At 38.7% G+C, this 21,734-nt stretch overlaps 2 protein-coding genes across 3 annotated transcripts; both read right to left on the bottom strand.

Moving 5' to 3' along the window:
* Positions 1-596: 596 nt before the first annotated feature.
* LOC133726540 (methyl-CpG-binding domain-containing protein 9) lies at positions 597-12,764 on the bottom strand. The gene is made up of 10 exons (XM_062154108.1): positions 12,036-12,764; positions 10,572-11,280; positions 9,344-10,456; positions 8,549-9,235; positions 7,196-7,501; positions 6,339-6,674; positions 5,729-5,824; positions 4,986-5,420; positions 2,602-4,869; positions 597-1,911 (listed from the first exon to the last, which is right to left on the bottom strand). Exons 1-10 carry the CDS (start codon positions 12,518-12,520, stop codon positions 1,609-1,611), a joined length of 6,738 nt encoding a protein of 2,245 aa, XP_062010092.1. The 5' UTR covers positions 12,521-12,764; the 3' UTR covers positions 597-1,608.
* A 2,070-nt stretch (positions 12,765-14,834) lies between these two features.
* On the bottom strand, positions 14,835-18,621 carry LOC133726539 (uncharacterized). 2 transcript variants are annotated; one of them, XM_062154107.1, is made up of 6 exons: positions 18,482-18,621; positions 17,059-17,358; positions 16,822-16,928; positions 16,574-16,706; positions 16,218-16,412; positions 14,835-15,348 (listed from the first exon to the last, which is right to left on the bottom strand). In XM_062154107.1, the coding sequence occupies exons 2-6, from the start codon at positions 17,338-17,340 to the stop codon at positions 15,055-15,057; spliced, it is 1,011 nt and encodes a 336-aa protein (XP_062010091.1). In that variant the 5' UTR covers positions 17,341-17,358; positions 18,482-18,621; the 3' UTR covers positions 14,835-15,054. The 2 variants fall into 2 exon arrangements, with proteins under 2 accessions (XP_062010091.1, XP_062010090.1); XM_062154106.1 differs by lacking the exon at positions 18,482-18,621 and having other exon boundaries at positions 17,059-17,458.
* Between the last annotated feature and the right edge of the window lie 3,113 nt (positions 18,622-21,734).

Here is a 21,734-nt window from a genome sequence, read left to right as displayed (position 1 = left end):
ACGCATCTCTTCGAGGATTTGTAGCTATAATCCAATACCCTGAGTTTCCTTTACAAAAATTGCAGACCTGAATTATCCTGTCCATCTTCTTGAGACTTGAGACTTGTAAGGATAAACCTATCCTATCGTCTTGAGATTTGGCCAAGCCTCATTTCTATATTCTTTTCTCTACTTGCATAGATTTTGAACCATCCCTCCTATTACTCAGATCAATGATTATACAATCACTAAATGATACATTAGGCATTTCATCATCCTCTTCCAAAGCATATCACACGGAATCTGACCTCAATTCATGTTGCATAAACCCCAAGTGACAACACTGCACCATTCATCCTCATACTCCCCAATGGCAAAAGACAAAGCAAACTGAAAGACTCAAAATATACAGTACATATACAAATTTACAGTAACCTAAGAAAATAAGAACAATTTATTACCATCATTGAGCCACTTGAGTGCAGGTGTAAACAGAGCAACATTAATTTCGGAGAAGTTAGCTGTAACATTGATTAAAGTTCCACCAATGCATTAGCCAGACCAAAATAACATAAACCACGCGACCAAAGAGCAAAAATTGAAAAGGCTCGCCTGGATACACTAAAAAGTTCTGCTATTTCATGAGTAAAAATCACAAAGTACACAAGGTTACATATCCACAGACACTCATTGCCAATGATGAGGCAGAAGCTGAAAGAATCTAAACTATCATACAATTCTTCACATGAAGATTGCACATCAAGGTAATTGACTTGTACCTGCTACTTTGCTACAAAATGGAAGGCAGGCCCTGGGATACTTTACTAACACGAAAAAAAAAAAAAAAAACATTGGTCCCACAAAGCCCCCAGAAAGATGATCTAATGTAACCTACATATACGAATGTCAAAAGAGTGCCTCGCCAATGGCAACAACCCTAACAAGTAAGAGGTGAGACTTGGGCGGGGTGGTTAACCAGCAGAAATCCCTCAAAACAGTTATACATATCCGACACATGGAAGGGGCATCAACTCTTGACAGCTTTGGAGAATGCCTAGATAGAGCTAGAGAGACAAAAAGAGAGATGTACCAAAAGAATGAAATATTGACTAAACCTGCTCAGCTTCAACAATTTGCCAATTTCTGATCTGTTTTCCCTTGTTAACATTAGTTCTCTCTATATCTATATATGGATCTCTCTCTCTTTTTTTAAGAATTTCATTTGCTACCTTCTCCAGTTCTCCCTTTCCAAGCAACACTTCAAAGCTGCAGCAGAAATCATTCCAAAATTGGGTTCATCTGCATATATCAAGTTTGTCCCGGTGCCCGAATCCACTGAAGCAGATATCATATAAACACTGCTTTTCATCATCTGCATCCAAGTTAGCATGTCAGCTTTACCTCTATGTACAGATAAATGGTTCGGCAGCAGCAGCAGTAGCAGTGACACTTTCATTCCTCGAAAATAGTTGTCATGGTGTAGTCTGATTCAACACAACCCCACTATGGTTCAGTGATCAGTATCCACTGTTACCGAATCTGCATGCCGCTGCTTCATGGCTACTGGGAACAACCCATCCGGGTTGGTATCCACACAAAATCACAAATCTAGAATCACATATCCCAACATCAACCCTCTGGTTCTTTCCTTTTTTTGTTCAATTTCCTACTTATCTTTAACTTTTCTGTTGAATCCACAACGGGTAGCATATTCTGGTCAAGTAAGCTGCTGGGCTCCAAGTCGTCAGTTATGTCTGAATTTGGAAGCATTTTCTCATACAGGATAGCAGCATCGAGGGAGTAAATTCGCAGGGAAAGGGATGACATAGTAGAAGTTTGGGCTGCAGCTGAGTACGATGACCAATACCACCACTCATTCCTTAGGTACTCGGTCTTTATCATGTCCTCCAGCACAATTGTCGCTTGAACCATCTGAAGAAAACAAGTATTCTTGTTGGTTAACTTTCAAACTTATGGACTTAGAAGTACAGAATTACATAGCAGCAAAGATAATAAGAGATTTTTTTTTTAAAAAAAAGGATAATCTTACTGTTCAGATCTGAAGAAAACAAGTATTCTTGTTGGTTATCTTTCAAACTTAAGGACTTAGAAGTACAGAATTACATAGCAGCAACGATAACAAGAGATTTGAAAAAAACAAAATAGATAATCTTACTGTCTGTCAAAAGGCAGCATTAAAATTAAGAAACACATTATACAATTATAACTCAAGGTGTGCAAAAATATTCCAACAAATCCAATAGTAAATTTTATTAAACATATGCAAAATAACTCTAGATGATAACAAGCTATTATCAAACATTTAACTAAGCTCTGCTGAAACGCTGCAATGTACAATTGGGTGGAAAAACAAATTGACCTCTATGATATTATTATTTCATTGAAAATTACCATTAAGGAGTACACAGAATTAAAAATCAGACAGCAAGTGTAACAAGCAACTTTTGTTACACCTTTCCATCAAAGAGTCTATGCATGCTCCACCGTGGAATATATGAATTAATAACAGAACTTCTTAAAATCCCAGACAACGTAGCCATCTTTTAGTGATTAGGAAAGTACTATCCAGAAAGAGCACTGAAATAAGAGTATAAGACTAACCTCATATATTGTGGATGAGGACTTAACAAATCCACGCCACGCCCATCTCCTTTCCAAGTGTGCCTTTGATGGTCTTAAAGCTTCTTCAGGTAATGCAGCTTCCATGTCAAGAAGATTTATCTTGAGTCGTCTAGAAATCTCAGAAACTTTTCCAACTAAAGGACGCAAAGAGGACTGGGGGACCACACAGTATTGGCCACCCCCCACAATTGAATGACTACCCGAGGGTCTCATATTTCTTCGTTCCGGATATCTGAAAGTTTGTCTATTGGCGTTTGGCACTTGTAGCCCATCAGCTGACCCACAATGACTGTTGCAGCCTGCAGTATCCACACCAGTGTTTCCTTCTGAAACTGGTGGCTCAGCAGCCTCCTGTCCATTTCCAAGTTCACCTACATCTTCCTGAGGATTAATTAATGCAACTGCAGAATCACTGAGGTAAGGGGATGAGGATGGAACAAAAGATGGAATCCCATTTGAGCCTATAAGACCTATATCCTGTATCAAATCCTTATTTGAATCATTTGTCACAAACTTGGAGCAGATCTCTTCCAAATCATATGGGCAAACAAATCCTTCGTTCTGATACTTAATCAACTTCGCGTTAAGCTCAGAAGCGACACTTCTGGAAGTTTCAACATTTTTCAGCTCACCTCTGAACTCTTCCCTATTCATCACACAATTCAGACTTCCCTTAACTATAGAAGAATCACTTTTTTCCTTGCCCTTCTCACAGGCTGCAGCACCTGAGGTGCACCTACCATCATTATGCCCCTCAAGTTCAAAATCAGTCAAAAAGGTTCTGTGGCAAGAGAAGCAATGGTGTCTACAAGGCCAAATCGGTTCCAAACAATCACACCTGTACATTTTCTCATCATTAGTTAGTCTAGCTCGCTTTCCCTGCTTTTTTAAGATATCAACAGTTTCCAACTCAAAGCATGGACCATATAACTTCTCCAGAAACATGGCTGCCCTAGTAACAAGATGGTTAGAAATTGCAGCTCTTTCACCATTACTAGCCACTGACAAAGCACTTGGGAGGTCATCCTGAACTCGGCTTCCAGTTTGCTGATATTTTTGGAACCTAGACTTCTGCCAGTTCAATATTGACTCTCTCAACTCTCTTTCCTTCGGGTCATGAGGCTTTAACCAACCTATCAGTTCATTAATTTCTGCATCAGTTTGATACGAAATCCAAGGTGAACTTAATGCTACAGCCTTGTTTGGTTCAAATAAAAAGGGACAGCGAGCTTTAGATCCCTCTAAAGGCAAACCACTTTTCATGCTAGTTGCAGCAAGGTTCTGCAAGACGGAATTCCTCCATACAGGGTCTCTGCGTTCTGCCATCTTTATCCCCTGCTGCACTGATATGCTTCTATCAACAATAATTTGAGAGTGTTCACCTGGCATAGCTGAAGCCCAGTACAAGCCACCCAAAGAATCAATTCCCAGAAACTCCCTCCGCACAGAAACCTTTGAAAGGTCAGATTCTACAGCAGTAATTGATTCTAGCAAAAGTGACATGTCGTTTCTTACAGAGTTCAACTCAAGGTGGTAGGAGTGTGAGTCATTTGCAATAGCAGGTGACATACGCTGAGCCACAAAATTGCTCCTAACTTCGGAAGGGATACAAAGCCCTTCCTGATCTGAAGGCTTAAAAGGAGAGACAACTCTTTCCGTATCCTCCTGTTGTAGATCAAGGCCACTGATTTCTCTATTAGAGCCATTGGCTTCATGTGGTAGAGAATTTGATGACGGCAAATCAGTACACCCGAAGGATCTATCATTTTTCTCAGAATGCATATGCGGAAGGCAATTTCCTTCGGCATTAGTGTCGTCAACAGCAGGATGGCCTTCTCTTTCCCTAACTCCAGCATCTACAGAATTTTGACTATTGTGTTCTGCATTACTGACCGACAGGAGTTTATCAAACCCTCGGGCGCTCTCTGATGCTGGAATATCATCAGCGACTCCATTAAAGTAGTTGGACCTGCCACTCAAAGCATGTGCATGACCGGGACATTTTTCTTGGTTTTCAACCGAAGCAGAGACCCCTTCCTTTATGCCATCTTCCCCAAGGCTGACATCAACCTTTGCAGCTCTCGCAACCAAGAACTCTTCTCTAGACTTGAGGTTCTTCCACTCTACAGATAACGAACGCAATTTCTGCTGCAACTCAATTGATGTGTCAGAACAATGTTCAAAGTGTTGATGAATAACAGCTGAATTAAGCAACTCATCACATAAGAACTTCAGCAGGAAGGTTCTCTGCAAACAAAATGAAACCGTTACCTAAAAAGTTTATGAAGACAAATAAATTCATCAAATGGTCCTGAAATTGTAGTATGACTAGGGAAAAAAAAATGGAGGAAGAATAAGCCAACCTCATCCACATGGAATTCCCAATACTCGCTCTCTTCCATTTTAGATGCTAAATGCGTGAGTGACTCCAAGTAAACGCGTGTAACTTCTCCCTGACAATTTTTACCACGGCGTCGGCTAATGACCTGAGGATGTCCTGACGCATCTTGAACCATGTTTTTGCCAACAACACAAGATGGACAATACCAATTTCCCTTTGGGATCCTTGCAAGAGGAGGAATCAAACAGTAAGTATGATACTCAGCATCACAAGTATCACACAACAGTACGCTGTCGTCATCTTTATCAATGCCACATACTTTGCAGACTCCCTCATCCCAAGGGGCTTTGGGGATATCACTCATAGAAGCAACTAAATCATCAATCTCCTTTTTTCTTTCAGCACTTATAGATTCCAACTTTACATACTCCGCAAATTTATGGTCAAGAGAAACAACCTGCATTGCAATAACAACATAAAATGGTTAGGTACTTGAAGCATATGCAAGTAGGGTAACATTTATAAAAAGCCTGTATTTTTATATATGTGTGGTTGTGAGGATAGAGAAAAACACTTCCTACTACTTTGTGTTGTTTGTACTTTTTCTAGTCTATCTCTAAAATCCTGCTTTAAGCATCAATTCTCCGCAACTGATTTAGACTTATTATGAAACAACTTTTTAGGCACTGAGCGAATAATTGACAACAAAAAACTTCATAAAGTTTCAAGGAAAGAAACAAGGGGAAAATGATAAAAGGTACTCACCTCCTCATATAATGTTTCAAAATTTTGGGATAACGTCTCAACCAACTCGACCAAATCAGGCTGATCACCATAAGCAATACGTAGATTACTCCATAACTGCAATATGAAGTAATGATTACTGGAATTCACTAAAATTAAGAAAGACAGACTACACCAATGAAGTTTTCCATTTTGGCTATCTATCAGAATATCAGAATTTGAAAACTACAAACAAAATATATCATGCAAGATTAATAATTCAATCAATAAATGCTAGGCAGGAAATACATAAATATATGAAGACTAGAACAAAATTGGCGATTCGGAAGCAAAACAGAGCGGCCAGCTGTTCACAATGATGAAAGAAATCAGACGAATCACTGTCAATCTTTGTTTCCGGCAACAATGATGAAAAAATAAGATGTTCACTCTTCTTTAACATATGTACTTATCTGCCTACTATCATAAATATGAATGAAAAAAGCAGTTTCTGATAAAAGACAAAAGCGAGGGAAACAAAAACTATTTAGAAACTTAAAAGTTTCAATGATATCTTCACCAAGGACATTGGATAACTTAAAAGTGTAAATTAAAGTTTGTTACAAAAAACTCATTATCCTAGAAAACAGACCTGCCTAACATCCTCACGGAAAGCTTCATGTGATCCGCCATAGGATCCAGCTGCCAATCTCAAGTCAATAGTCCTGAAGTCCAAAGGCCGAGATACCATGGCTGGGGACCCAAGGAGTCCCTCATCATCATTATCACTTGAATTCATCAGCTTTCTTCCCAGCAAATTGCAGAAAACCTTTGTGTCATCTGCCGCAGCCGCACGACGGAACACAATGCGACATTGTTTCATTATAACATCAGAAATGGAGATATTAATCTTCCGTTTTCTTCCCTTCTCAGATTTTTGTTTTAAAGATTCAGCCTTCACATCTGCTAGCACTGAAATAACCGCTTTCTGTGCCCAATCAACAAGGAAGATTCAAATTCAGAATCATACTTTAAGTAATCATATAAAAATGTATGTTAAGTTTCAGATAGACAACCATAGAAAACCATAATTCTTAGTTCCATAACAAGCAGAAAGATTCAACCTTATAGTACCAAAAAAAGAAAGATTCAACCTTAGGATCTTAAGATGAGAAAATTAAAAGGCACAACTCACATAATTTATTTGCCAGAGATATTCATAACCTGGTCAGGCAGCATGCCTAATCTAAGCTAACTTGCCTTCTAATCAAATAGGCTCATGACTTAAACCTATGAAGAATATGACTAGTTCCATAAGGAGCACAGGACAACAGACAGAAGTTGGTCAGGTGCACAACTACCTTGGTGGGAGGCATTTGATACTTGAAAATAACAGTTGTTAATGTGCTGGCATTGCAAGTAAAACAAGCCAACTTCTATTTCTTATCAAGTTTTCTACCAGACAATAACTAGCGGTTAATAACATGTTAAAGTTACTGAGAAAAGCACCTTTGTAGGTCCTGAGGCATTGCCCTTGTAAACTTCCTTACTGATAGAATGTTCCAGTATTTTCTTTGCCCATTCTGGTGGATCCTTATCCAAAGCTTCATAAACACATTTTCTGATTCTTGTTCCCACATTTGTCGGTAGCTTTCTAACAGGTTCCAGCATCTGCGCCCACGCTGGTATATTACCATCATTTCCCAAATTTGTTTCAACAGACACCGTTCCATCAGATCCTTCTGCTTCTATGGTGAATACATGACTTTCCCCATCAAGTGAAGCAAAGATTTTCTTTGTGGCCTCTGCAAGCAACTGAAATGTAAAGAAACAAGAACATTAATATGCACTCTCATTTTCACTAGTCATTGCACCAAGTAAAAACTACGTTTTTTTTTTTTTTTTGCAGACATATGCTGTTGAGTGATGCAAACAAAGAAAGCATGATACATAAAATCACAGAGACAATGGAACTCAGAAGAGACAAGTAAAATCAAGATCCTAACAATTAGGGCTGTATTTTTAACCATTATCTTTCAAATAGCAAAGCACTGCATAAAACATATCAAGAGTGTGGTACTTCAAACAACTTGAAATGTCAAAAGTTCGCAGTTGAACTAATTGACCAAATTCATCCCTTTCTGGAACCTAAAACTCATAGAGCAACTGTCAGGTAAAAACATGCACCCTCAAATATACTTGTTCTTGGAAGGAGACCATGGTCAATCCCTTGTCAGTATCTATCAAGTGGTGAAGATAACGTTATGGTCCATTGCTTAAAGAAAATATCAAGTGCTGGCAATTGTTGGGTGATTCCAACAGCACTGAAAGCCAGAAGTTTAGCAAGGAAGCTAGGGTTGGAGGTGACTTCTTCAAGGAACAGAGTGATGTTGTGGGTTTCTTGATAGACTCTGACAGTTACTAATTGGTGACATTCCTATTCTTTTCATTCATTCTGATTCGGAAGCTGCAGTCTGCTGAGGTGTCAAGACATTCTTCTGGGTAGATGGGGAGTTGCACACAGTAATTAAGACTACAGCTTTGTCTAGATAGCAGACCTCTTGTCCACAGCTGAACACTAAAAAGTTACCCGATGACTTTCCCATAACAATCTATGTTTCTTATATTTAAAAACAAAAACAAATAAACAAAAAAAAAATCAAAAAAATTGGCATGATCATGTCATGAACTGATGAACGTGTATGTATGATACTATGACATATGATGATAAGATTATGCTAAAATCTAAGCCAGATGGTAAGCACAATGAATGAGTTCCCCCTGTCATTCCGGCGAAACCTAATTACTTCCACAGAATTATAAAATATCATATCACCACAAAAAAATAAGATCTGATCTTACAAGTGCATCTGCTTCCATCCCCGCTACTCCAGATAAAGAGCCACAAAGCACGCCACCATCACCTTGTAAGCAGCGAAATACTTTACTGCTTTCACGACTAGTAATTTCAGCAGACTCAAGGTTACCATCCATGGCTAATACAGCCAAGATGTATCTCCGTGCCAGCTCTGGCCAAGTCAATTCATTAATTGGGAGTAGCTTCGATCTTTTCACAGGAATAGAACAGTCAATATCTTTCTTCCTTCCCCGCTTTGATTTGGCCTCTCCAGAATCAAAATTCGGATCAACCAGTGCAGCAACCTTGGACTGCAACTCGCCTATGAGCACTTTTAGCAGTGAGGCGTGAGCCTTTGTCAAAGCAATGCCGGAACATCTATTGTAGGTAACAGATGCGAGTTTAGCTTCAGCTGCCTCCTTCATTGCTCCGGTTTCCATATGGATGAATGCATGAGGGTTATCCCTAGAAACTGCCGAACTGAACTCGGAGCTAGATGATAGAACTAGGCCACTTCTACAATCAACTTTACGTGCTTTTAAAGCTTTGGTGCCCTGGATTTCACTCTCATACTTCTCTGGTAGATCTGAGCTGGCAAACCAAGGGTTTATGAGTTCGTCCTCAAGTTCTTTCAATGAAAAAGCCTCCTTTAGACCCAAAATACCATGGAAGCGCCAAAGTAGTTCCCAAACCTGAGTATATAAGCAGAAGACCAATAAGCTTTGTACCTGTCAATCTCTCAAATGCTAATCTAACAATCAGAATATGTTAACAAACATTTGCAAAGAGCATGCCCATACCTGATACAAGTCACCAACAAGTGCAGGAGGGATCCTCGAGCACAATGGCTTCCCAAGAGGAGGTGGATGATCATTCTTAACATGAACCTCAGCCAACTTGGCTTTTTTAGACCTCCTAAATAAACGATCTAAAACTTCCTCTTCTCTTCCATGCAACCCAGCCCCCATTTTAACCACTAGATGCCCGTTTCCAACAGTCAGCAATGTAGAATTATTACTTCTATCTCTAAGAAATTGATATTGAGAACAGGACTGGGCACCAGGAAGCTGCTCCAAAAGTTCTTGCACAAAATCGACATCTAATCCAAATCTATCCTGCTCGAGCCATTTTGCTATGTCATCACAAGTACCTGACTCATCATCTGCCCGACTTACAGAAGGTATACTGAGAGAAGCAGGTAAACTACAAAACTTGTCCAACGAAGTATGGTTCACTTGGCTATTGTCATCTGTTATAACCCCATTATGCAAACCACTAGCATTTTCAACATGCTTACAACAAAACTTAATACTGCCTCTCCGTTTATATATTTCAGAACAAGCATTAACGATCTTTTGCGACATGATTCTCCAAGCTGAATATGATGAATGATCTTCTACTAACATCTCACCAATGTCATCCCCGGCAGCCGAATCAGTAGATGAGCGAGATCCAGATTTTTCACAAACGGAATGACTTTCAAAATGTAATTGGGTCGTTGTCTGAACATCATTGGCTTTATCCGAACAACCCATCAGGCACGAAAAAACATCATTTTCCATAGGGGGGGAAGGATCTGACAGTATCATCTGTATACTTCCATCATTTCCATAAGTGTCATGACTGTCTTGATCACTTTGAGTGCAAAAATCACCAAGTGCTGGCCTATACAGAATAGTCGAACCACTGGGAATTGGTAAGGCAGAGCACGAACATCTTCTGACCTTAAAAACTGGTCCAGAATCACCACCGTCTAAAACTTCATATATAAATAGGGAACCAGTAATCCTATCATGCCAACACGATCTATAACCTAGTGGCCAGATCAAATTAGAATCATGATAAGAGGACCTTATATCAACTTCTCCTAAAGAAAGAACAAAGAAATCTTCAAACTGCACTGGAAATCCCTCCTGAAAAGTAAAACAGACAGAAGTCAGTAGAGTAAAACTAGATAAAACTTATGCTATGCCTCGGCATTTTTTTTTTTCCGTAAAAAGATAACAATTACAAAACAGATAAACTTACACTATTGTGCTGCGACATGATGCATCCAATTCCTTTTGATCCAGCTTCTGACAATTCTCCATTATTCACAAAACCAAGGGCAGAAACTTCCGCACTTGGACCATGGGAAGAGAGCTTTTTGCAATAACCACTGATCGAACTTTCCTTTTTTTCAGTCAATCCATTGGCACATAAAGTTCTTGACTTTCTTTTTCTAGGTTGATAAGTCTTCTCTGTCATAGACAAAGACCCCTCTCTTCTTATTTCAGACCCCACAGAATTGCCGGATGTCAACCCAAGATAGTACGCAACTTCTGATAATGAATCAAATTTCTTACCATTTGGAGCACAGTAAACTATATATGGTTCACTACTGTCTATTGACTGTTTAAATTCTACACGCCAACCTTCCTCCAGCACCCCATGCCTCTCAGAAACAAAATCTCTAAGAGCCTTCAGAACTATTTCATTTGAATTTGGGGATGATAGTCTAATAGCTGTATTATTACTACTCCTATGCCTTCCAGCTGAAAAACTCAAATCTACTTCCTCAAATCTTCCATTAGCAGTCTCTGTATGATGCAATATATCTTCATATTTAACCGCATGTGTCAAATTCCCAGAAGCTTTGGGCAAGCCAAATCCATTTCCGGAGTACAAGAAGTTTGAATAAGTCACTGGAGCACCAAATGGATTTCCACCAAAAGAATTACCACCGGGAGTGTGCTTTCTAAAATCAAAATAAGTATAAGCAGTAACTACTAATGGACAACATGCATTTAAATAAGTTAATCAAAATGCTAAACAATCAATAATAGACATGAGATACATAATATAGGATCAGTGCAAACGTAAAAGAAGTTATAACACATATCAACAATGAGTGAAAACAAGGCCACCATGTTCAAATTAATCACTAAATTAGGGCACTAGCCTTGGACAGATGCTGCATCCAGTGATAACAATTAGGTATTGGAACGAGCTCAAATCTGCCTAATCCATTGGCATAAATGTAATAGGCAAAATACCATTCTGGAAAGAGTGAGTCTTTACTATCATTCTTCTAAGTCTAATGATGTTATCATCATGACAAGCTCAAAGAATCAAAACAATGCATGGCTTAAAGACCAAGGCTTTACTGTCATTATTGTAAAACTAATCTTCCAATTGGCCGAATCAAAGAATCAAGCTTTGCAACAATTAGGTTCTACAACAAGCATCAAACACGGAGAACACAGAAATGTAGTAGGCAAATAGCATGCATGGAACTCTGGAACAGTAATTCTTCGCTATCATTCTTCGAAACTATCCTCCCTAATCCATTGCCTAAGTCTAGAGTTCAATGCATCAGCATAAAATGAGCTCAGAGAATCGAAAACTAAGCCTTTACTATCAATCTCTTAACCCTAATCCAAAAACAGTTCAAAAGAATCAAACTTGAGCACTATTAATAACAGATTAGCAAAATGCACTAAACGACATTACCTCAACTCAATCAGTTCCTCGGCCACGTCAGCGTCGCCGTCGCCGTCGCTCGGCGGCGACGCGTTGATATCCAAAATCTGCTTAGACTTAACACCGAGCGGCCACCGCTTGCTCTTAACCCCGCCGCACTGGCACTCGCCGCAGACCCACTCGTCCAAATTGACAGCCTGGCGGCCGCGCATTCCGGCGCAGGTGAGGTGGAACCCTCGCTCGCAGCCGTCGCAGACCACCACGTGTCCGCGGACCTCGGGCTTCCCGCAGGAGGCGCAGGCCGAGCCGCGACCTCCGCCAGGAACTCCGGCCGGGCCTCCCGGCGGCGGAGATGGATTGTCTTGATAATACCGGACCACGTCTAGTGAATCCGGTAGGGTTTCTGGAGGGGAAGGGATCCTCTCATTGAGATCGATCCCGAGTCCGGCCCCCCTCGTCGGCTCAGCTCCGGCGTCCCGGACTTCGTCGCTACTCGAATCGTTCAGTTCCATCATCCGCGTCGGGGTTCGGAGCTCGAGGTCGGCGCCGGTACCATTGTTGACGGTTCAGATTTTCCAATCTCTGGTCTCTCGGATCGGACGGCTGAGATTCTCCGGCGAGGTTCTGGTTTTCTAGAGACACAAGAAAAACGAGACCAACTCTCTCTTTCTTTCTCTTTCTTTCCTTCTCTTTTGTTTTTTCTCTCTGATTTTAAACGGGGACTGTAAAATTGTAAATGGATAGAAGAAGGTGAAGTGAGGCGGACGCGCTTGGGTTTGTATGTAACTATATATACTACCCTAGTCGCCCTTCATGTGCGACACCTGGACTTGTGGACCGATTTTCGGAGTCCCAGACTGGACTTCCACACACAATCTAATCCAAACCTCTCCTTGCCGGGTTCCCGGGTTTAGGGTTTTTATTCTATGCCTTTGACCCTTCATTGCATGCATCGAAGCCTTCGTTGCTTCAGGATTTTAGTTTTGGGTGAAAAAGGTGAGCTAGATTAGAATTTTTTTTTTTTTTTTTTCATCTGAAAATGATTTACGGGAGCTTTCTTTTACCGGCTTTAATGGCGGATTAAAAGTTTGGTCTTGGCGGTTCTGAGGTCATGTCGCGCCATGAGGCGGTAATGTCCAGTGATTGTTTGAATATACTTTATTGAATGTCTTTATCTGGTGTAACGTAAGTCATTATTATGTGCGATCTTCAGTTTTAGTATATCCGTGTTAGCATTGAAAGACAAAATCTTATCATTATTGCGTTGAGATTATCTGTTTGAGTCATTTAAAAGTTGTTTGAATGTGCACGGATGAACGGTTATGATATAATAATTAGTGTCGTGAATACTTGTACAAGGTGACGAGTTTTGACTCACTATTCTTGTGTTTAACTTTATTGAGCTCTTAACCCGCGCAAAAGAGAGTGAATATCAAATAGTAATCATTATAAATTTAAGTCAATATTTGTATCTAGCCTATTTATATTAGTTATTTATACTTCACATTTCATAGCTCTTTGATATACCAGAGCCATAGAGAACGAAACATTACATCTTTATGGGCTCACTACATTATCACACATATAAAAAGAGAAGAAAAGAAATTGTTTTTCCCAATCAAACTTAAGTAATATAGCTAATTCTACGAAGATCTTTTCTCGAGTTTAGGTTCTATATTCTATGCTTGAGCTTTCATCGAAATGTGCATTTTGTCTTAATACATCAATAGCTGAGAATTATAACTAGTTTTTTGTGAGTTAAACTCACGACCTGCTACTTACGAAAGGAAAATTTATATCACTAAATCAAAATATTATGTCTTTCAAATTTTTTATTTTGGATGAAAATGTGAGCAAAATTTCATTTTCTTTCTCCAAAAATCATTAATCTCTCTAAAAATAAGAGAGAATATTCGTTTATAATATTTCTTTTATCAGCTCTGAAAACGCTAAAGTTGCTCGGATGGTTTTAATATTCGTCACCCCACAATGTAAAGGAGGCAACGATTTGAGATTTTCATTCTCATTATTAATATTGAAAGTTGAAACTATCTCCTTGCGTCATTTCAAGTTTAATCAAACGTTCACCAATGAACTACATGCTTCTATGTCTATTTATGGTTTTATTGTACAAAGTTGTAGCAAAAAAACCCACAACATTCCATTTATGATGAAAAAACTAATGCCTTTAGATCAAATGGTTTCCAGTGCAAATAACTTAATGGTTATATACATGCATAACACATACAAGCCAAGTTTTCTTGTGTAGAGCATTACATAATATTTTGCCATGTGCAAGTAACCTCCATCACCGAGACCCTGTGACGCATTCTCTCTCTCTTCTTCAGTTTGTTCGAGATGTCACTGCTCTCCTAAGACTACTATTCACGCAATTTGGTCTTGTTCTAATTAAAGCAAAGGAATGTTGGAGATTAACTACTTTCAATGGTGCAGTGGGTGCTTGAGTGTAGGGAACTTTTCTTGAACTATTTCGTTACACTATATCACTTTTAACTATGGAAAAATTAGCACTTGCTGTCTGTTTATGTCACCGGATTTGGAAGGCACGAAATGATAAGATCTATTGTCACAGGTATGTAAGTGCACAGATTATCTTCTCCCAAATTCAAAGATTGATTACCGAATTTGTTTCTACCAACATGCCTCTTAAATCCAGTAGCGGCCTCCCAGGTTCAGGATGTAGCTGATGTACATGCTAGTGTGAGAGGCCTTGGGGCTATGTTAAGGAATGACCAGGCCAGGCAAAAAGTAACCAAGTTTATTGACCTGAAAAAAAAAAGAAGGAAAACCTAATGGACATTCAACCCATGTCAAAAGAATGCATGGCCACTATATAAATCTCAATCTCAACCACCTGAAAGTATTTACAGACGCGAAAAAAAGAAGAAGAAAAAACAGAAATTGAAATTGATTAATATCAAACCAAAGCAACTAAGCAAGGGCAGATGTAGGCTTCTTGCTAAAGCTCATAATTGTTTGAAAATGGAGACAGTAGTACTAAATCTTGTCTGTGTTGTATCAACATGTGTCAAGAGGAGCCAACAACAAGACCTTCCCGAGAGATATTGGTCACCCGAAGAACAGCTTGTGCGCTAAGCGGAGAGAGTTTCGATTGGCAGAAGTTCTCCCAAGAGTCCACCTCTGGTTGCATCTCCTCAGATACTGCTGTTGGAGAGAGATTCTGAAATTTCTCATAAACAGTCTGCAACTCAAGGAGGAGGCTTCGAGCAGCCTCCCTTGATTCAGGAAGCTGGTCACTAAGCTGGGAGGCGGCAACTTGAATTAATTTGTCAATCCCATATGCTTTAGTACCTTCAACACCCTACAGACAAAAAAAGATAAAACATCTAAGTACCTAGAGGGAAATAAAGCAAACTAGCAGAAAGTTGGCATCAAGTGATATAACAAGATGCACCAAATCATGTGATGGTCTCACACCACTATCTTAAAGATTAACAACATGAAAAGGTAATACACTGTAGAGAAACAAAAAAGTATCTTGAACCTATGAAAGAATTCCTCACCAGGAAAATTAAAGAAACATCATTGTCTATATACAATGAAACAAATTATAGTAATGAGGAAGATATAAGAATGAAGCAAAAGCGCAACTAATTCTAGCTGATACATGGCATCAATTATGATAAGAGAAGGGAAAACTGGCCTTGCAAACAGATATGACATGAAAAACAGTGGGCAATGAAACAAGCATCAGCTACTACAACCTCAAAATAACCTTGAATCTAGTATTAGCAATTTTGAGGGTCAAGGAAAAAGCAAGAACTTCAACAATATTTCCTTTCTTAAGCACCATTAGCATCCTGAACTGGTTTCTGCTACTTACAATGAAACAAGCAATGCAAAGAAACATGTAGCAGCTTCAAGAGAAACCTAGATGCAATGTAACATTTCAAATGAATCTAGTAATGGAAATTCATCAGGGTTAAGGAAAAAAAATTAAAATCTTCAATAGGATGTCTGTGTTTCAGAAAGGAAAATAGAAATCTGTCATTAGCATGATCTACATACTTAATCTTTTAAAATGACCAATAGGAACATCAACAGTCATTAGAAAATAAAATGTTTTTCGTTTCTCAGAAAGGAAAATAGGAATCTGTCACTTGCAAATACACGACAAATTTCAAAAGACAAAGTGAGACAAATGAATATATCTGATTTCTCTTCTCTTACCAGTCGTGGAACACTTCGACAAAAGCACATTGATGCCTTCGCTCGAATTCTAGGATTTTTGTGCTTGAGATATGGTTGCAGCATTGGTAACAACAATGTGGGGGAAACCCATGTAGTCATTGCTACTAAAGCTCTTTCAGCTGCCTCGCATACAAATCGTTTGTCTTGTGAAGACTTGAGAAGAAGTTGTAGTAGCTGAATGAGTCATATTTGATCAAATTGGGGAGCAAAGATGGGAAGAAAAAAAAAACAGAGAGGATTAGTCACATATATAACAGTAACCCTTTACTATAAAAACAAAGTGACAAAATCAAGATGAGACAATGTAGCAGTAGACTTCAAAGAAAACAAGTTACCAGAGGGTCCAATGAATCAACTATACTGTCATTGTAAGCGTTGAAGATATCTGCAGATGTCATAATTGCAGTTTTGCAAACAGCACTTCTTGGATTCTTCAGGGACCTTACTACAAGTGGAATCACATCTCCCCTATTAAACAATATGACAATAGTTAAATCTTCAGCACCATCAATAGTTAACATATTTTACACATCAATACCACATGCTTCTTTCAATCAGAGCAATTTGAGAACACAAGACTTACAGTGTATCGAGCATAGCTTCCTTGTGAAAAATGGATAACCGACGGACAGTATTGAGTGCTTCACAAAGCAGCACCCAATCTTTAGAGTCTAGTCCAGTTAAGAGTGTCTGAAACATCAAACAAGAAATGCATGGACACCATACAGTTAGCTGGCATACATATAGATGAATACTAACCAGTTATGAAAAAATGCCCAAGTTTAAGCAAAAATACCACGGGAAGGTATACAATAAATACCTTGAGACTCAAATCAACATCTTCTACATCATTCAAATTCTCAGACTCAATGTATTCTACTTCTGTATTTGCAACCTCAACGGCATTCACAACTTCCTCACCATTAGTAGAAGGGGCACCATTAGTAGAAGGGGCACCCAAAGAGACAGAGTTTTTCTTCTGGCACTCTTCATGATTTTCAGTAGCAATCCCAGCAAAGGGTTTAGTTAGAACCCCTTTGCTACAGCTTTCATTCTTCCTCTCAGATCCAGGTATGGTATTGAGATCTCTAAGAGCTGACATTGCTGTTGACCTTCAACTCTGAACCAAACCAAATCACAACAGTGAAAATGCTTGCTCAAATTCAATAACAGCGATCTTGGTATCTGATGTGGTCGCTCTAATGAACGCAGATAATCTGGTAATAAGCATTTAAAGAGTCAATCCACTTGTAACTAGATAAGCATATTAAATTTTAGAAGTGAGATTACTGCAGCACAAAATTTAAATTCCTGATTAAATTAATAACCCAATTGAAGAATCCAAAGTAGACAACTAATATACGAAACTGAAACACAGACCAGATTAACATTAAGCCAAATGATACCAGCACTAACCCTGTTTGATGTGAAAATAAGTTTGATTTAGGTCACATACAGTGCACTCCCTACATTCTGTAATCCCTGATCTAATTGATGAACTACACTTCCATCTTAAAATCAGGCATTTAAATGCAATTCCACAGTAGTTATGCACTGATTGGAGCTCAGAAATGAACACACAAACAGTAACAACATTTTATGAAATCTGCGTCGGATTGTGAATCAGTGAATAACAATTTAAGAACACCAGTTTCTCCAAATATTTTCCAACTGAAAAATCGGATGCACTTCATATCCTTCAAAATAACCAAACAGACTCCGTAAAGCGTAGAACCTAATCAACACATGGAGTGCTCGAACGACTGGACTATACACACACTAACCACAAAACACTGAATCCACTCGAAATGTGAGTCTGTGAATACCACAAGATCTCAATCTCCACCAAAACCAGCCATAAAATCCAACTCTCAACACCAAAACACAACCAGCACACCAACACTATCGCAAACTCAGTAAATCAAAACCTAGCAAAAAAAAAAAACACCTAAGGGCACCAAAACCACGCCACTCGACAAAAACACCAATCCAATAACAACGACGACAATCCAAATCCCAATCCGGTTCAAAAATGTGATGATCACTCTACAAGATCTCGCGCTACACTATCTCACGGATCATCCTAATCCGAATCACCAAGCCACACCGGCCGTGGATTCGATTCGAAGCTTCGGAAAATCGAAAACGAGTACAGTAACAACAACAAGAAGCAGCATTATCAGAAATCGGTGTGTGACTGTGAATGAGAGAGAGAGAGAGAGAGAGAGAGAGAGAGAGAGTACGAGAGAGCGAAGCAGAGAAGAAGGTGCGAAACGACGGCGTATAGCAGAGAGTGATCGGACAGACGTCAAAGAAGAAGCTCCGAGTCCACACTGAGCCGACTAGAAATGTATATATATATATATAAGAGAGAGAGAGATTTGGTAACCGGCGAGGTGAAGGAGTGAAACGACGGCGTATGGAATAGGTGATCCGACCTGGGCCGGCAGAGTCGGGATCGTCCATGTGACCGCCCTCATAAATATATACATTTAATTTGTTCCGTTGCGATTCTTGTTTGTTTTCTATTCGCCCTTGGATTCACCCGAATTTTCTAAAATGCCACCGCCGTGTCATTACTGTTCATTAATTAATTTTTTTGTGTTTCATTAAAGGGCAGATTTGAATTTGGGGTCGCTGTTATGGATTTTGAAGTGTTACCAAAAAAGAGTGAGATTCTGAACTGACCCTCCAACACTGGAAAATGAAATATTTTTGGCGTACCAAATCAATTTTTGGTGTGAATTATTATTGGCATGAGGGGGGGACATACTGGCCCGTCTTCACGATCTCTTAAGTTTTTGGAGATATTTGTTCTCTAATTAATGTCGGTGCATAGCTCCTCTAACCTTGGCCATGTTTAATCGGTTTTGGTAATTAACATACATTTCATGAGTCTCAATTTTCACTGTTCTCTCCCCTTGGGACTGGGGTTTTGGTCGGGTGAATGTATCGCATAACATGTCAAATCAACCTAATCAAGTGATAAGAAAGTTGGTTGAGAAAGTATTTCTTGTTTTTTACACTGTTCTTGTTGTGAAGTATAGGGTATGTGATGTTGGAATAACTGATGGCAAAGCTATCCAACCTAGCTAATAGGTTTCCTTCTCTCTTGGATCTCTCTATAACGAAAATATCAGCTTGGGTCAGATCCGGTCAGAACTATAGCCTAGACCTACCAATTCGCAGCTGTAGTTCTGCTACATCACCAGGTGACCCTCGTCTAGGTGAATAGCAACATTTTCGAAATATCGAATGCTTGAAAATTTCTAGAAAGTGAAGTTGTGGAAAGAAATCTCGTATTATTCTTTCTATTATGTAATGAACTCTCTTATCTGATCCAAACTTTTTATATCCTCATACAATGTACTATTGTACACACAGCTTAATTAATTTCATTATGATGAGACTAGCCCCTTAACATGTACTCCGCACATGTCAATTGGTTTTTATTTTTATTTTTTTAAATTAAAAAAAGTTACATCAGTTTCTCTCATGATGTTTCTCATTTTTTCAAGGGAGGTATTGCAATCTTTTGAAATATGATATAGTCAATTGACTATTTTATCCTCATATAGAAATAATTTATTTATTAATATCTATATTATGTGAGGGCATATATGGTAGTTTAAAAATTTAACCATTCCCTCAAAAATTGGCTTAATTATATAAGACTAGCCCCTTAACATGTGCGGACATGTTAATTGACTTTTATTTTTATTTTTTTAAATTAAAAAAAGTTACAGCAGTTTCTCTCATCATTTTGAGGAAGTTTCTCCTTTTTTCATGGGAGGTATTGCAATCTTTTGAAATATTATATAGTCAATTGACTATTTTATCCTCATATAGAAACAATTTATTTATTAATATCTATTATGTGAGGGCATATATGATAGTTCAAAAATTTAACCATTCCCTCAAGAATTGGCTTAATTATATAAGATAAGATATAAGATATATATTTGAGATAAAAATTTATTACTTCATGGTGGTGCGGCGTCTAAAGACTTTATGTACATGAGAGGGAGATTTTTTTTTATGAAGAAGTAGATTGATCCCAATGGTGTGGGGCTTCATGATGATCGCACAATCATAGCTCAAATGGAAACTTGTTTGTGTTTCACTTCTAGTGTCGATCGGATTTCACATTGATTGTCATTAGTCATGACACTACAATGTACTATAATATACTTTGTCCTTGATCAATATGATGATTTAGTGTTGTTGAGACAGTTACAGTTGAATCTTGTGGATGTTTGAGTTACGGTTGAATCTTGTGGATGTTTGAGTTAATTTTCGCAATCTTGCACCGAAGTTACATAAAGATGATGTGCATCCCTTTCTCAAATCCTCAATGAGTAAGTTATTTTGTTCTGATCAATTTCAGCTCAATCGTGATATTCCGAAATAAGATTAGGTGAATGGGTATAAGTATTAGTGGACTAGTAGATAGTAACAAAATGATGGGAAGTTCATATAGCATGAACTGATCGAGTTTTTGCCTTAATTAGAGGAGTCCTACAGTTAGTGACCTAAGGATGGCATATCATCAATGTGAATAGAAAAGGTAAGCAGGTTTGGATCTCATTCATGTATCTTAGTCGTTCTAAAATAGTAAGAAACAACAATTATGCAATGACCTATAAGAATTACTAAGGTCGCTTCATAACCTAATAAAAATTTTAAAAGGCAAGAATTTTTAGCTCACTGAGTAATCTCGAGAATAGAGAGGACCACATGCAACGTTTAATCACAAGAACCACATAATCATACAGCTAACAAAAAAAAAAAAAAATCTCCGGATGACTGGTTTTACATCAAAATTTATAAAAAAATTTCATCCTTGTTTTACAATATCTTTCCCACATGGATCTTGCCGTAATCAAAATCATTGCTGCTTCACTCAAGAAACACAAACCAATTGTTACCCTGATCTCTAACATTTGAAGCGAGAAAAGTCAATTATGGAGTTTCAGTGAGATAACATTTTCGTTCGTTTATTACCAAAGATCTAATCTTTTCATCCATTTCTATATATGAACTACCAAAGCAAAACATAGAGAGAATTTCTCTATTACGAATCCGCTATTATTATCCCGAACCTTTTGCCCGAATTGAGAACAGATGCAGCGACCTGAGTGTGAAGAAGCTCAAACCTTTTGCTCAAATTGAGCAGAGATGGGGTTTGCTTCGCATCGGGCTTGGTGTGAAGAAGTGAACTGACTCTTTTCCCCAAATTCAGCTTTGAGAAAGATAGCCCCAAATTGGCAACAATGGGGGATCGACCTCCTGAATTCCGGATAATTTGAAGGAGAAATGCCATCTGAAAGAATTCCAATCAAAATGTTAGAACCTAGAATTGAATGAGAATCGAATGATCCGAAAAGAATGGTCACACAGAGAGAGAGAGAGCATACCTTAGCCGGCAATGACAGAAGAGAGTGGGCACGGAGAGTCTGTCGGCCGCCGCCGTCGAGAGCTCTCGTCTGGAAAGAT

This window comes from Rosa rugosa, chromosome 1 (assembly GCF_958449725.1).
Source record: "Rosa rugosa chromosome 1, drRosRugo1.1, whole genome shotgun sequence".
Classification (NCBI taxonomy): Eukaryota; Viridiplantae; Streptophyta; class Magnoliopsida; order Rosales; family Rosaceae; genus Rosa; species Rosa rugosa.
The sequence above is the reverse complement of the archived record's forward strand: the minus strand, read 5'-3'. Positions and strand labels throughout refer to the sequence as shown.